The sequence below is a fragment of the Oncorhynchus gorbuscha genome, linkage group LG04 (genome assembly GCF_021184085.1).
Source record: "Oncorhynchus gorbuscha isolate QuinsamMale2020 ecotype Even-year linkage group LG04, OgorEven_v1.0, whole genome shotgun sequence".
NCBI classification, from domain to species: Eukaryota; Metazoa; Chordata; class Actinopteri; order Salmoniformes; family Salmonidae; genus Oncorhynchus; species Oncorhynchus gorbuscha.
Genome location: NC_060176.1, coordinates 56567095 through 56584499, shown reverse-complemented (window position 1 = coordinate 56584499; position 17405 = coordinate 56567095). Strand labels below are relative to the sequence as shown.

The 17405-nt window shown below is 43.0% G+C and overlaps 1 protein-coding gene across 3 annotated transcripts; it reads right to left on the bottom strand.

Annotated features, from left to right (window-relative positions):
- Nucleotides 1-2554: 2554 nt before the first annotated feature.
- Nucleotides 2555-16392, bottom strand: LOC124033314 (long-chain-fatty-acid--CoA ligase 1-like). Of its 3 annotated transcripts, none has more exons than XM_046345305.1 (21): nt 16256-16392; nt 11887-12140; nt 11572-11686; nt 11407-11471; nt 11192-11293; nt 10896-10995; nt 7407-7585; nt 7093-7125; nt 6936-6987; nt 6643-6716; nt 6245-6322; nt 6013-6147; nt 5759-5893; nt 4263-4358; nt 4091-4163; nt 3883-3971; nt 3640-3756; nt 3395-3538; nt 3171-3272; nt 2985-3056; nt 2555-2855 (listed from the first exon to the last, which is right to left on the bottom strand). In XM_046345305.1, exons 2-21 carry the CDS (start codon nt 12136-12138, stop codon nt 2715-2717), a joined length of 2154 nt encoding a protein of 717 aa, XP_046201261.1. In that variant the 5' UTR covers nt 12139-12140; nt 16256-16392; the 3' UTR covers nt 2555-2714. The 3 variants fall into 3 exon arrangements, with proteins under 3 accessions (XP_046201261.1, XP_046201262.1, XP_046201263.1); XM_046345306.1 differs by having other exon boundaries at nt 11887-12172; nt 16256-16357; XM_046345307.1 differs by lacking the exon at nt 16256-16392 and adding an exon at nt 16058-16233.
- Nucleotides 16393-17405: the final 1013 nt, after the last annotated feature.

Genomic DNA, 17405 nt, shown 5'->3' with positions numbered 1-17405 from the left:
ACTGCATAAATTATATTAGAGATTCTCCAGTAAAAACCCACCTCCTGAAACCCCACCTCTTTAAGGAATACCTAGGATAGGTTAAGTAATCCCTCTCACCCCACCCCCCCCTAAGTTTTAGATGCACTATTGTTAAGTGACTGTCCCACTGGATGTCATAAGGTGAATGCACCAATTTGTAAGTCGCTCTGGATAAGAGCGTCTGCTAAATGACTTAAATGTAAATGTACTTTTGTATAATGTCTTGCCAGTAGTTTTAAAAATAGTCCCCTAAAATGTTATGCCATATGTGCACCACATTATTGTGTTTTCTCAGCCTCTACTGTGTATGCATCTTTCTAGCGGTCACCCAAATGGCGAGGGGCCGAAGCTCATTCACTGCATCTTGAATTGCTAGGGGCTGGCCCATGTGGGGAAAACGACACAGCACAATCCCTTTCAAACTAAGGATGTAATGGCTAATTGAGAAATGGTAATTCTGCTCGTAGTATGAACTACACTGACACACCCAGCCCAAAGCGGGAGGTTTAAAAATGTTCTGGAGCATGTCTTTAAGGGTAATGTTTCAGTTGAATCCCTTATATAACTTTGGAGAAAGGACAGTGGTCAGTAAATGGGAATGATTTATTGCAGATATCTTGTTCAAAGCTACTGTATCTCAGCCACAGCTTCACTGAGAACACTAAATAATCTCTAGAATCAGAGAATACACAAGGGAATATGAATTATTTTGCACTGTAAGAAACAGCTTTCCCGAGGTTTAGATGCTACGGATTGGTCAGAGGGATGGAAGTGTGGTCCAGGGGGGCAATATCAGGCTCACCTTAATGTCTACTTACCCACTCACTCTACCATTTTTTTTTAAAAAATGGCCAGGTTTTCTGCAAGGAAAATAGTTTGGTCCCATGTAATGTTGTTGTTCCTACTGTCTATGATATTTAAACATTGAAAATACATTTGACATGCTGATGTATGTCCAAAGATCTAAAAAGTATGGAATCCCCTGAAAACCATACCAATTGTGTTTGATAGTATTGAGCGGTGTACTGTAGCTATAACCTCTATTGGCATGGCTACATGCTCCGTTTTTAGTACTATAGTGAGATCCAACAAACTGCATATCTTTGTCCAGTTACAGAAAACACAGACAGTTCATGTACAGTTGAAGTCAGAGGTTTACATACACCTTAGCCAAATACATTTAAACTAATCCTAGTAAAAACAAATCCCTGTCTTAGGTCAGTTAGGGTCACCACTTTGTTTAAAGAATGTGAAATGTTAGAATAATCGTAGAGAGAATGATTTACTTCACATTCCCAGTGGGTCAGAAGTTTACATACACTCAATTAGTATTTGGTAGCATTGCCTTTAAATTGTTGAACTTGGGTCAAACGTTTCGGGTAGCCTTCCACAAGCTTTCCACAATAAGTTAGGTGAATTTTGGCCCATTGCTGCTGACAGAGCTGGTGTAACGGAGTCAGGTATGTAGGCCTCCTTGTTCACACACGCTTTTTCAGTTCTGCCCACACATTTTCTATGGGATTGAGGTCAGGGCTTTGATGGCCACTCCAATACCTTGACTTTGTTGTCCTTAAGCCATTTTGCCACAACTTTGGAAGTATGCTTGGGGTCATTGTCCATTTGTAAGACCCATTTGCGACCTAGCTTTAACTTCCTGACTGATGTCTTGAGATGTTGTTTCAATATATCCACGTAAATTTTCCTCCCTCATGATCCATCTACTTTGTGAAGTGTACCAGTCCCTCCTGCAGCAAAGCACCCCTGTGCTTCACGGTTTGGATGGTGTTCTTCAGCTTGCAAGCCTCCCCCTTTTTCCTCCAAACATAACGATGGTCATTATGGCCAAACAGTTCTATTTTTGTTTCATCAGACCAGAGGACATTTCTCCAGAAAAAGTACGATCTTTGTCCCCATATGCAGTTGCAAACCATAGTCTGGCTTTTTTATGGCAGTTTTGGAGCAGTAGCTGCTTCCTTCCTGAGTGGCCTTTCAGGTTCCGTCTATATAGGACTCGTTTTACTGTGGATATAGTTACTTTTGTAACTGTTTCCTCCAGCATCTTCACAGTGTCCTTTGCTGTTGTTCTGGGATTGATTTGCACTTTTCGAACCAAAGTACGCTCATCTTTAGTAGACAGAACGCGTCTCCTTCCTGAGCGGTATGACGGCTGCATGGTCCCATGGTGTTTATACTTGCGTACTATTGTTTGTACAGATGAACGTTGTACCTTCAGGTGTTTGGAAATTGCTCCCAAGGATGAACCAGACTTGTAGTTTGATTTTCCCATGTCAAGAGGCAGAGTTTGAAGGTAGGCCTTGAAATACATCCACAGGTACACCTCCAATTGACTCAGATGATGTAATTTACCCTATCAGAAGCTTCTAAAGCCATGACATAATTTTCTGGAATTTTCCAAGCTGTTTAAAGGCACAGTCAACTTAGTGTATGTAAACATCTGACCCACTGGAATTGTGAAAGTGAATTATAAGTGAAATAATTTGTCTGTAAACAATTGTTGGAAAAATTACTTAGATGCCCTAACCGACTTACCAAAACTATAATTTGTTAACAAGACATTTGTGGAGTGGTTGAAAAATGAGTTTTAATGACTCCAACCTAAGTGTATGTAAACTTCCCGACTTCAACTGTAAATGTCATTGGAGTGTGTGAGCATGTTAGTGGATAGAGGTCTTCTAGATGGCTGTTGTGCTATACATGTTTGTGATCTGTTCCTGGAAGACCCTGTGGATGTCCACTCGTCTGGTCTTCAGAGTGGGGGTGAGGAGACCGTTGCTCACACTGAACATCTCTGGATGCAGGTGCAGGTCCTTCACCTGACAGTGAGGAAAGAGATGGCGAAAGGATCAGACTCATGTTTTTATGTCGTATTCAGTTTCCTGTTACACCATTTGTTACAAATATGAAGTCAATGTATGCCTGTATTCATGTTGAAGATTCCTCACCTGCTCAAATGACTTCAGCCCAGCTTCCTTCCCCACGGCTGTCATGTCTTCTAACACTTCTTTCTTCACATCCTGTAGTGAGAGAAGATTTCAAATCAGTACCTTCAGAATTGATACAATCCAACAACAGCAAACATTGTAAAGGTGCAGATGGCCTATTGAGTGAACCAGGGTGACGTCACATACTGGATTCTGGCAGAGTTCCTCATAGGATCCAACGATTCCCCTCTTCTTAACCCAGTCAATGAACACTTCTGGGTCTGGCACAACAATACCGATCAGGTGAGACTGGAAAGAGGACATTCACACAGAAGAAACAAAACATAAAACAGTGTTAGAAAGAATGACTGATTCTTAGAAAAGGGACTATTCTGAGAGTGAATATAAGAGTACCAGAATATCACAAATACCTGTAGGCTGTCTCCGTGCACAAAGACCTGTAGCACAGGGACACAACGCATGTAGACATTCTCAATCTTCTCAGGGGCAATGTACTCTCCCTGGGACAGCTTGAAGATGTGCTTCTTCCTGTCGATGATGCGAAGTGTCCCATTCTAACAGGAAAACATACCGACACACATTCACATAACAATCTACATGACTTGACTGACTGGAGGATCTACTGATCATTGTCCTCGATTGTAACCCAGCTCACCGGTAGCCACTGGCCCACGTCTCCACTGTGCAGCCAGCCATCACGGTCCAGGGCCTCTGTTGTTTTCTCCTCATCTTTCAGGTATCCCCGGAACACACTGTGGCCACGGATACAGATCTAACTCAGCAGAAAGGTAGGAACAGTGTTAATATTGGAACAGCATATGATACACAACAGCTAGAGGGATACATTTTTGCTGGGTATGTTGTACAATAACACAATGATGCTGTGTTACCACCACACCTCTCCTTCTCCGTTCTTGGCATAATAGTTCATATCAGGAATGTCAATCAACTTCACCATGGCACAGGGCAATGGAGCACCAACATGGCCTGAGAAACACACACACACAGAGTACCAGAGTATAACCAACACGCAGCTACTGGGATCAGTGACTAGTTGTCTCCAGATATGAAGTACATAGTTTCCCATCGTCAGAGTCAGCCCTTACCTGCACTCCAGTCACCTGGCATGGAGAAGGTGCAGCCTGCTGTGCATTCAGTCTGACCGTAGCCCTCAAAGATCTGCACAGAGCAGCAGGCACATTCCACATCACTAAACCTCACACCCCCATCTGAAATAAACCCACATATTTAGTCTGAGCTCCAGGCAGATATTCTCACCAGACAGCCGAGGGTGGCCCTGAGGAAGGAGAGCACGGTGGGGGAGATGGGGGCCGAGGCGGTCAGGATGAACCTCAGATTACCTCCTAAATTAGCCTGAAACACAAAAGAAACAACGAGAATCCAATTACATCTAACAAATACAGTTCTGAAAAGGGAGATTTAACAGTGCATTAAGAAAGTATTCAGACCCCTTCCCTTTTTCCACATTTTGTTACCCTACAGCCTTATTCTAAAATGTATTAAATTGATTTTCCCTCAAATCTATACATAATAGCCCATAATAACAAAGCAAAAACAGGTCAGGCATGTTTGCAAATATATAAAATAAAACTGAAAAATAATATACATAAGTATTCAGACCCTTTACTCAGTACTTTTATTTATTTAACTAGGTAAGTCAGTTAAGAACAAATTCTTATTTTCAATGACGACCTAGGAACAGTGGGTTAACTACCTTGTTCAGGGGCAGAATGACAGATTTTTACCTTGTCAGCTCAGGGATTCGATCTTGCAACCTTTGGGTTACTAGTTCAACACTTTAACCTGCCGCCTCAACTATGTTGAGGCACCTTTGGCAGCGATTACAATATTGAGTCTTCATGGGTGTGGACTCTATAATCTTGGCATAACTTTATTTGGGGAATTTCTCCCATTCTTCTCTGCAGATCCTCTCAAGCTCACGTTGGATGGGGAGTGTCAGGGCACAGCTATTTTCAGGTCTCTCCAGAGATGTTAGATCGGGTTCAAGTCCGGGCTCTGGCTGGGCCACTCAAGGACATTCAGAAACCTGTCCTGAAGCCACTCCTGCATTGTCTTGCTTGTGTCCTTAGGGTCGTTGTCCTGTTGGAAGGTGAACCTTCACCCCAGTCTAAGGACCTAACACTCTGGAGCAGGTTTTCATCAAGACTCTCTGTACCCTGCTCCGTTCATCTTTTTCTTGATTCTGACTAGTCTCCCAGTCCCTGAAAAACAACCCTACAGCATGATGCTACCACTACCATAAAGACCTGATTGTTGGAGTGCTGCAGAGATGGTTGTCCTTCTGGAAGGTTCTTCCATCCCCACAGTGGTGGAGTGCTTCAGAGATGGTCGTCCTTCTGGAAGGTTCTTCCATCTCCACAGAGGAACTCTGCTCTGTCAGAGTGATCATAGGGTTCTTGATCACCTCCCTGACCAAGGCCCTTTTCCCCCGATTGCTAAATTTGGCCAGGTGGCCAGCTCTAGTAAGAGTATTGGTGGTTCCAAATGTACCTGAGCTCAAATTCTGAGTCTCATAGCAAAGGGTCTGAATACTTAAGGTATTAATTTTTAATAGATTTGCAAAAATTTCTAAAAACCTGATTTCACTCTGTCATTATGGGGTATTGTGTGTAAATTGATAAGAAAAAAAAACATATTTAATTAATTTTAGAATAAGGCTGTAACATACCAAAATGTGGAAAAAAGGAAGGGGTCTGAATACTTCAGAATGCACTGTGTGTTCAGTGGCGTACCTGAATCCTGTTGAACACCAGCCTGTCCCACAGACTGTTGTTACGTACCACCCCACTGCTGAGCTCAGCCTGCTTCCTCCTCACTGCATAGTGCAGCACTGCCCGGCGCAATGGGGACGTCACGGAGCCTAAGATCTACACAGACATGCATACACACAGAAGAGAGCATAGAAAAAATTAGAAGTAAGGCCACATAAACAAATACCAATTGTATGGTTGGTACAGTATCATAGGATTTGCACTCATCTGCTGACCTTGTCGTAGATGCGGTTGAGTAGGCGAGGCACCACTGGGAAGAAGGTGGGTTTCAGAGTCTTAATATCATCCATGAGCAGGGAGATATCCCCCTGGTAGAATCCTACCCTGGCCCCATGACATAGCATGGACACCTGAGGCAGACAGGAGCATTTAGAGCACTGTCTGACATGTATAGTCACCAAGACAGACATAGAAAAGTATTATTGTAATCATAAGAGGGTGAGCTACCTGAATCATCCTCTCAAACATGTGGGCAAGAGGCAGGTAAGATATTGACACGTCCTCTTGCTGAATTACAAATGACCCCTGTAATGGAGGGAAATAATTGGCGCATTTAAAAAAAAAAAAAAGTTACACAGCGGATAATAGAGATGACATACAACCAATTAAAATATGCAATCTAGATTTTACAACAGCAATGTATATTTTACAAGGACAATTATGGGTAAACTATTTCGCATTCACAAGGGCTATTAAACATCCCATTTATCATCTTTTAAAACACTACAGGGAGAAGAACAGAGAGAGAGATGGAACGAGGGATGGAGTGAGACAAATAGAGAGAAAATGTAGCTAGCCATGAAACTCCTTCTGAATTCAAGACGGAGGTGGGAGCCAGAACAGACCTCCAGGATCTTAATAACAGAGGAGGAATTGGAGGCGATGTTGCCGTGGGTGATCATGGCTCCCTTGGGCTTTCCTGGTCAAATAAACAGAACACAGTTTAGTTTGGAGGAGGGCATCACTGCACGGCTCTGTGTAACACCAGAATTTATCTCATAACTTAATGAGAGGTTGTCAGTGGGCCCCCATGGGCACATTCCTAGTAGCGTGGGTAAATGCTTAAGTATATGATTAACATGCAGGGTAGTGGGGGTACTTGAGGACTCACACAGAGATCTATAAAAACACATGGTACCTGTGGTTCCACTGGTGAAGCACACGACTGCCAGGTCCTGGGGTTGGGGTGGCTGCAACAAACAGACACGGATGAACGACAACAGGATCAAAAACAGTAGGGAAGCAGCAAAAACTGTAATTGTGACCCAATCGACATTTACCAGAGAAAAACTCACCGCAGGATCTTTGAGGTTCTGTCGTCCAAGTTCCTGCAATACACACACACACACACACACACACACACACACACACACACACACACACACACACACACACACACACACACACACACACACACACACACACACACACACACACACACACACACACACGGTCATGTCTGTGGTACTCAAGGTGACTTCTAACCCCAGCGACAGGGTGTGTGATGGGATCTTTTGTTTGTGATGTTGATCCAGTATCACAACCAAAGAAGCAGGCATCTATTCTATCAATTCATCCTCTACATTTGATACATCTACCCTCCTCCCACCATGAGCTGTGTGAGTTCAAGAATCTCCACTCCACAGTTCTTCCCCCTCTCCACTATGGCATCACTGCAGGGATTGAAGAGCACCAGACAGGAGAGAGTAGGAGTCACACCCTTCTCCTTATTCCCCAGAAGGGACTCTGCCTTCTCCTCCTTGTCACAGATCACCAGGGAGATCTCAGCTATGAGGTGAAACAGCCAAAATTAACATGAAGATTAAAAGGACAGTGGTATAGGAGTGAACCAATTAATAACTACACACACACACACACACACACACACACACACACAACCAACACACCCATACAGTTGAAGTCGGAAGTTTATATACACAATGTAGCCAAATACATTTAAACTCCGTTTATCACAATTCCTGACATTTAGTCATAGTAAAAATTCCCAGTCTTAGATCAGTTAGGATCACCACTTTATTTTAAGAATGTGAAATGTAAGAATAATAGTAGAGAGAATGATTTATTTCAGTTTTTATTTCTTTCATATTCCCAGTGGGTCAGAAGTTTACATTCACTCCATTAGTATTTGGTAGCATTGCCTTTAAATTGTTGAACTTGGGGTCAAACGTTTTGAGTAGCCTTCCACAAGCTTCCCACAATAAGTTGGGCAAATGTTGGCCCATTCCTCCTGACAGAGCTGGTGTAACTGAGTCAGGTTTGCAGGCCTCCTTGCTCACAAACACACTTTATAAGTTCTGCCAACAAATTTTCTATGGGATTGAGGTCAGGGCTTTGTGATGGCCACTCCAATACCTTGACTTTGTTGTCCTTAAGCAATTTTGCCACAACTTTGGAAGTAGGCTTGGGGTCATTGTCCATTTGGAAGACCCATTTGCGACCAAGCTTTAACTTCCTGACTGAGGTCTTGAGATGTTGCTTAAATTTATCCACGTAATTTTCCTCCTTCATGATGCCATCTATTTTGTGCACCAGTCCCTCCTGCAGCAAAGCACCCCCATGCGTCACGGTTGGGATGGTGTTCTTCGGCTTGCAAGCCTCCCCCTTTTTCCTCCAAACATAACGATGGTCATTATGGCCAAACAGTTCTATTTTTGTTTCATCAGACCAGAGGACATTTCTCCAAAAATGACAACCTTTCTCCCCATGTGCAGTTGCAAACTGTAGTCTGCCTTTTTAAATGGTGGTTTTGGAGCAGTGGCTTCTTCCTTCCTGAGGGGCCTTCAGATTCTGTCTATATAAGAATCGTTTTACTGTGGATATAGACACCTTTGTACCCGTTTCCTCCAGCATCTTCACAAGGTCCTTTGCTGTTGTTCTGGGAGTGATTTGCCCTGTTTGCACCAAAGTACGTTCATCTCTAAGAGACAGAATGCATCTCCTTCCTGAGCGGTATGACGGCTGCATGGTGTTTATACTTGCATACCACTGTTTGTACAGATGAACGTGGTACATTCAGGTTTTTGGAAATTGCTCTCAAGGATCAACCAGACTTATCTTGGCTGATTTATTTTAATTTTCCCATCATGTCAAGCAAAGAGGCACTGAGTTTGAAGGTAGGCCTTGTAATATATCCACAGGTACACCTCCAATTGACTGAAATGATGTCAATTAGCCCATCAGAAGCTTCTAAAGCCATGACATAATTTTCTGGAATTTTCCAAACTGTTTAAAGGCACAGTCAACTTAGTGTATGTAAACTTCTGACCCACTGGAATTGTGAAAGTGAATTATTCCAACAATTGTTGGAAAAATGACTTGTGTCATGCACAAAGTAGATGTCCTAACCAACTTGCAAAAACTACAGTTTGTTAACAATAAATTTGTGGAGTGGTTGAAAAACTAGTTTTAATGACTCCAACCTGGGTGTATGTAAACTTCCGACTTCAACTGTATATTATATACATAGTACTAGTCAAAAGTTTGGCCACACTTACTCATTCCAGGGATTTTGTTAACTTTTACTATTTTCTACATTGCAGAATAATAGTGAAGACATCAAAACTATTAAACACAAATGGAATGATGGAGTAACCAAAAAAGTGTTAAACAAATAAAAATATATTTTATATTTGAGATTCTTCAAAGTATCCACCCTTTGCCTTGATGCACACTCAGCATTCTCTCAACCAGCTTCACCTGGAATGCTTTTCCATGCTGAGCACTTGTGGCTGCTTTTCCTTCAATCTGCAGTCCTACTCATCCCAATGCATCTCAATTTAGTTGAGGTTTGGTGATTGTGGAGGCCAGGTCATCTGATGCAGCACTCCATCACTCTCCTTCTTGGTCAAATATCCCTTACACAGCCTTGAGATGTGTTGGGTTATTGTCCTGTTGAAAAACAAATGATAGATAGTGGGACTAAGTGCAAACCAGATGGGATGGCGTATTGCTGCAGAATGCTGTGGTAGCCATGCTGGTTAAATGTGCCTTGAATTCGAAATAAATCACAGACAGGATCAACAGCAAAGCACCACCACACCACCACCTCCATGCTTCATGAGGGGATCCACACATGCTGAGATCATCTGTTGACCTACTCTGCATCTCACAAAGACACGGCGGTTGCATCTGAAAATCTTAAATTTGGACATCAGACCAAAAGGAAAGATTTCCACCAGTCGAATGTCCATTGCTCGTGTTTCTTGGCCCAAGCAAGTCTTCTTCTTATTGGTGTCTTTAGTAGTGGTTGCTTTGCAGCAATTCAACCAGGAAAGCCTGATTCACACAGTCTCCTCTGAACAGTTGATGTTGAGATGTGTCTGTTACTTGAACTTTGTGAAACATTTTTTTCGGCTGCAATCTGAGGTGCAGTTAATTGCTGATTGCTGAGGCTGGTAACTCTAATCGTCTGCAGCAGAGGTAACGCTGGGTCTTCCTTTTTCTGTGGCGGTCCTCATCGTAGCGCTTGATGGTTTTTGCGACTGCACTTGAAGAAACTTTCAAAGTCCGTGACATTTTCCGGATTGACTGACCTTCATGGTGGATGATGAACTGTCATTTCTCTTTTCTTATCTGAGCTGTTCTTGCCATAATATGGACTTGGGTCTTTTACCAAATAGGGTTATCTTCTGTATACCACCCGTACCTTGTCACCACACAACTTATTGGCTCAAACACATTAAGGAAAGAAATTCCACAAATTAACTTTTAACAAGGAACACCTGTTACTTGAAATGCATTCCAGGTGACTACCACATGAAGCTGGTTGAGAGAATGCCAAGAGTGTGCAAAGTTGTCATCAAGGCAAAGGGTGGCTACTTTGAAGTCTCAAATATAAAACATATTTTGATTTGTATAACACTTTTTTTGGTTACTACATCCTTCTAGATGTGTTATTTAATAGCTTTGTTGTATTCACTATTAAAATAGTAAAAATAAAGAAAACCCCTGGAATGAGTAGGTCTGTCAACTTTTGACTGGTACTAATATATATATATATATATATATATATATATATATATATATATATATATATATATATATAACAGTATGTTGTAACAGAGTATTCCAGCATTACCCAGGTTGAGGATATGCACCATGGCCTCCTCTCCAAGTGTGTCATACAGGGGCACCACAGCCATTGAGAAGGTGTAGCAGGCCAGCTCTGAAATGATCCACTGCCACCAACAGAGGGAGACAGAGCATCACTATTAGAAAGACAGAGCCCAGACTCCTTCCCAACTGATGCTTGGTCACTACATTAGTGGGGTCTCTACAAGGACAGTGCTCTAACAGACAGGGACATCTTAGGATTAAACATCATGGCATCTCACTACGTAGAATAGCAGGGAAGGAATGTGTAGCCTTCTGTACCTCTGGCCTGTTCTGGGCAAATATTCCAACTAACTGCTCAGGGTTTGGTTGGCAGCCTTTGCCCAAAAGCCCAGAGCCCAGCACCTGTGCCTGTTCAGCCACCTAAAACAGGACAATCAGACAGCAACAATAATTCAAGTCAATGAATAGAGCTTGAGCATACCTTATAATGTAATTACCTGGTAATAATAATCAAAGACCAAAGATCCACAGACCTCAGTGTAGGATATCCACTGGTAAGGTTCCCCAGGTTTCCTAAAGCCAAGGCATGGGCCATCCCCTGTGCATCAACACAATCTAGTCAGGTACATTCTGGCATGTCTGGTAAGTTGTCAGTGCTCCTAACTAGCTCATTAGTCCACTGTGTCCGGCCAGCTCACCTGCCACTCTCAGTCCTCTCTGGAACATGTCATAGGCTGTCCTGGTGTCATCATAGTAGAACTCCAACAGAACATCATCCTTGAGCAAAGCTGAACGCCTCCAATTGGGCTCTCCCTGCAATACACAGACTCCATAAAACTCTCCCTCTTCAGCTCTTTAATGTAATCAACGTTAATGTAGTAGTATAACTACAAACCAAAATACAGCGATAAATACAACTACTATTACTCACACAAACATGACTGATCTGAATAAATATTACTCTTACTAACACTCATCTGCTCCTTGAAGCTTCCAGAACACAATACTCTCACCTGTACAGGGATAGACTGGGCATTCAGATCACAAGGGGGGCGCATGGGCCGAGGGCGAGTCACCAGCCAGTATGCAGTGAAGGAGGCCAGAGCCCCTATACCCAGCAGAGAGGACGGGGATAGAGAGAGGGAGGGGAAGGAGAAAGAGGACGACAAAGGGAGAGAGGGGACAAGGCTCCAGAAGTCTTTGTTTTCAGGTCCTCGAACCCCCCCACTGGTACGAAGTGATTGTAACCACTCCTGAAAATGCATAGCTGAGAGAGAGAGAGAGAGAGAGAGAATTTGCCTGAATGAGAGAGAAATATAATGAGAGAGTCAAAAGTGAAAGGGGAAGCAATTACATCCACGAATTCTCTACAAACTTGTGAAAAGACATCCAGGTGCTATTGTACTTTAGAAACAGAACATAAAGCATGTGCTGTATGCAAGCAAGAGGAGTTAATCTCCCTTATACAATAGTATTCCACAGTCGTGGCCAAAAGTTGAGAATGACAAATATTCAGTGTCTTTAGATATTTTTACAAGCATTTCAATAAGTGTCAAAGGCTTTCATTGACAATTACATGAAGTTGATACAAAGAGTCAATATTTGCAGTGTTGACCCTTCTTTTTCAATACTTCTGCAATCCGGCCTGGCATGCGGGTCAAATAACTTGAGCCACATCCTGACTGATGGCTGCCCATTCTCGCATAATCAATGCTTGGAATTTGTCAGAATTTGTGGGGTTTTGTTTGTCCACCCGCGTCTTGAGGATTGACCACAAGTTCTCAATGGGATTAAGGTCTGGGGAGTTTCCTGGCCATGGACCCAAAATATCGATGTTTTGTTCCCCGGTCCACTTAATTATCACTTTTTCCTTATGGCAAGGTGCTCCATCATGCTGGAAACGGCATTGTTTTTTCACCAAGCTGTTCCTGGATGGTTGGGAGAAGTTGCTCTCAGAGGATGGTGTTGGTACCATTCTTTATTCATGGCTGTGTTCTTAGGCAAAATCGTGAGTGAGCCCACTCCTTTGGGGGGGGGGTAAATGTTTATGGAACAATTAGGAATGAGACTGACAGATTGTATGCAGCCCAAAATTAATAAAGCAAAATTACAAACAAACTTGGTGACAAAAACGAAATAATGCAACATCCACTGTTTTTAAAAAGCCCAGCCGAATCACACTGGCCCTCCGGCTCAGCAGACAGACAAGGGGACTGAGGAGAGAATGAATGGGCTGGGGTGTATAGGGGCGAGGGACTCGGAAGTAATCATGATTGGCTAACCAGAAACATGTGCTTAGGTTACTCTTACTCAATTCTGTGTCTACCAACGTAGTTAGAGCTACAGGGAGGAGAGAATAAAAAGGGAGACAGTAGATGCATACAGTAACAGAGTTTGGTGGCGAGATGGGAGGGACAGCGTGATGGCCTGTAGGTCCACCCTCATGTTTCCCTGCCAGTCTAATTGCTCATAACCAAACCAGAGTACGAGAAAGAAACATGGACTCAATATGTTAACCAAAACAAATGTGAAACAAACGTACATCTACTAAAACATTTCATTCTCACACCCTCCTGTCTTTTAAATCTCATATGTCCTTCCAAACTAGGAGTTTGCCCACAGTTCCACTTTCTCTGCTTATGCACATGGAATTCACATCACCAAATAAATCCCCCTCCCCTATACCCCTCAACCTCTCACCCACTTTCTCCCCCCTTCTTTCAAAAGTGAAGGGGATAAAGGGTGGTCACCCCCCTCTCCTTCAGTCTTTAAACCAGGCCAACTATGTCCCAGTTCGCTCCCCCGGAGAACATAATTACCAAAGATCCATCATTCTTTTTCTCATTACTTTTGTCTTCAAGTTCCTTGAAAGTCCTAGGACCTCTCCAAATGCACAATATCTAGCCAGAATACATTGCCCTGAACTCAAATAAAATGGCATGATGGAGTGGTCACATAATTCATACTGTGCCCAGCATTCATAATAAGTACAATTATTTTAGCTGATAAAATAATACATATGGCTACAATTGTCTTAAGCGTTGCACTACAGTACGAGCCAACACCTGCTGCAAAGTGGCCGTCTGAGTTTGGAAGGTCCCCATGGCTCCTTTGACGTATACAAAGACAAAATAAATGCTCTTTCATATATGACACATAACAAATGGCTTGCTCAGAAGAATATCTCCCTATGTTCCCCTATTGCTCTCTTTATCTAGATTAGAATGTAGCATTATCGCCCTTCCTCCCCCAGTCCCATTCATTATGGCTATTGTCAGAGCCAGACAGGGACTATTGTGCTTCCCTGTCACTTACTCCCAAACAGAGATGAGACAAAGGGAATAATGGAGACATGTGAAACAGTTACTAAGCAAATGAAATATCTAAGAGGGATTATATACACCCATTGTAGGCCTCTAACATATATTTGCTGTGTTGTAACGTGTCGATTAAACGCAACAATCTGGAATGAATCACCTATACTGCTCAGTAAGACAGGCATTAAAGGGTGGCATAAAGCACCAGCTAAGAGTTTCAAAAGTGACACATATTTAACAAGACACCCAAGGGCAGTTTGCATGTCTGTGCATATTCACTCCTGCTGGCAGGCAGAAACAGAGATTAAAAAACAGAGCAATACTAAGACAAAAGCAGAAACCACATAATGTGTCATTCTCTCCCATGGAAAATAATGAGGATCAGGAGCAGTATTGCAGCCACTATCTGTATCCTCATTGTCTCTGTACTAAAATAACATGGGTACCTATGTCACTGCAGGCCTGGATCTATGTTCCACAGGAGAGAGGTGTATGGGGGAATGTGGTTCTGGATAAGAGCGTCTGCTAAATGACTTAAATGTTAAATGTTATGTTTAAATGTGGTTGACAAGGGATTTCGTCATCAAGCAGAGATTCAGTATTTTCCAGATTTCCAGTGATCAAAAGCCACCACACTACAAAAATCTCATTACGCGTGTGAGCAAATGGCATGTTGGCTTCGAAGACCATCCCTGATGACAGACAAATGGCGTGTTATTCTCTGACCCAGAAAACTACAGGTGGTGAGAGGAAGGACTGAGTGGCAGCATAGCCTAGCACTACACCAAACGCTTCTCTGAATGGAGATGGGAAGAGCACTGGGGACACGTGAGGTTAGTGAAGTGACAGAGTAAGTGGCAGAGCGAGGGGGAGAACGAGTGAAATGCACGGTTGTTTTTCGGCTGTGATTCCCAAATGAAGCGTGAAAAACAGAGACATAGTCACAATTAGGGTTTTGGGACGGGAAAGGCGGCGGAGAGGAAGAAAGATGGCACGGTATGAGTCACGGTGACGGCTGCTGGGAAGATTAACTGTCCAGGAGCAGACAGAGCAGCATTACTCGAGTCAACACACTCAGAGAACACAGGAGTTCTTTGCAGAAGTCCTACCACCATCATTAGACTCCCATGGTATTGATTAGGAGGGCCTGTCTTGAATGTGTGTTTGTGCACTAAAGCAGCACAGCCCACTATGCATAAATGGACACTCAAAACTTCAGCTGTCCAAGGTGTCACTTTTACCGAGTGTTACTATACCTCCACTATCTGACTGTACCAGCGACACAACAGTATGCCAACTCAGCCCTGCCCAGACTGCATTCCAACAACATGGACAACTTTTAAACACGTTGCCTGTGGTTTCCATAGACAGACATAGACTTCAATATTAATGCAAGGGCACAAAGCCCCTGCAAAAATGCAGACACATGGGTACATGCAGCCAGACATTATGTCTGTACAGCATGAATTGCAATTGGAGGAATTCCAAAGAACTCAAGCTATACATGTGTTTGGTCCAGCTGGGTTTCAAGCCATATAGCTACTACCTTTGTTTGGAGAAAAAGAAGGACCACATAATTCTGCAATGGGTGTTTTCACCTCATATGCTAGAATTAAAAGTATAAAGAACTATTTGAAATATATCCTTACTTGAAACTGATAACCTACTGTTATGGCAGCTGACAATTTCTTACCATGCATTGCAAAGTTTAGAATATCGAGCTCGAAAATCGTATTTCTGTCCCATTCATGACCAATACATAACTTAACATGCATCATCTTCAGAGAAGACACACGCCTCTCTCTTTCTCCGTTGACATAATTATGCAGGACAACTCAAAATCGTCAGAAATGTACTGTAACGTTACCTGTTTCAAAGCTTGTATCGAATGGAAATTGTAAACAGGTTAAGTGTATTGCACTTAATGCCCCACGATGAGTACACTCGCTTGTATCCAATAGTGTCACTACCAGTGTGTTACAATTACCTACTCTAGCTAATTTGTACCTAGTAGAGAACTTTCCCCACAGTTTAAATAAATAGTTTCGAGGCAACCGACTCTTACCTAAACGAAATCTAGGTCACCCAATTTTCCTCAAATTGTGTTCTTCTACTTCGGCAGGAGTAGCGAAATCACCAACCGACACCAAACACACCAAAGTGTAACCCTTAACCCCCCTCTTCTTGAGAGGGGTACAGCTGCAGACCTCATCCCTCAGGCCCCTCTTTATACCGCCACCTACTGGAGACCACATCTCTCAAGCTCGTCTCCATAATGCCACCTATTGGAGATCTCTCAGGCCCCTCATGTCTCAAACTCATCCTCAGGCACCTCTCATCTATCAGAGATTGTCATAGAACTGAACTCTACATGTCAGACAGGATTATCGTCATCATCCAACATAATTCACAATTCTTCAATAATACAAAATAGGGTTCAATTTGTTGTCTCCCAAATAGAATGAAATAAACACGTCAATGAAACAATTGGGATAGCGACATGAAAAGCATTCCAATAATAAAATACTTACAAATTAGCATATAAATCAGGAACAGTAGCCTGTCAAAAAATGGCTGCCACTGCGACCCGTAGAACGATAAAGTAGTCAGGAGCCAATAGAAAGATAAGCATCTGTAACGGATGTGAAATGGCTAGCTAGTTAGCGGTGGTGCGCGCTAAATAGCGTTTCAATCGGTGACGTCACTTGCTCTGAGACTTTGAAGTGGTGGTTCCCCTTGCTCTGCAAGGGCCGCGGCTTTTGTGGAGCGATGGGTAACGATGCTTCGAGGGTGACTGTTGTTGGTGTGTGCAGAGGGTCCCTGGTTTGCGCCCGGGTATGGGCGAGGGGACGGTCTAAAGTTATATTTTTACACATCCAACAGCCTTTTGAAAGAGGGGATTCATTTTTCCTGGGCAGTTCGTCACTGAGGGGCCTGAGCGATGAGAAGGACCTGAGAGAAGAGGTCTCCAATATGTGGCAGTATAGAGAGGGGCCTGAGAGATGAGGTCTCCAGTACGTGGCAGTATAGAGAGGGGCCTGAGAGATGAGGTCTCCAGTACGTGGCAGTATAGAGAGGGGCCTGAGAGATGAGGGGCCTGAGAGATAAGGTTTGCAGCTAGTCTATTGCTCTTGAAATAAATGATAATGAGAGAAAAAAAGCTATTGAATTCGTAAAGCACTTCATATCTCAACTCAACAAATCACAAAGGTGAT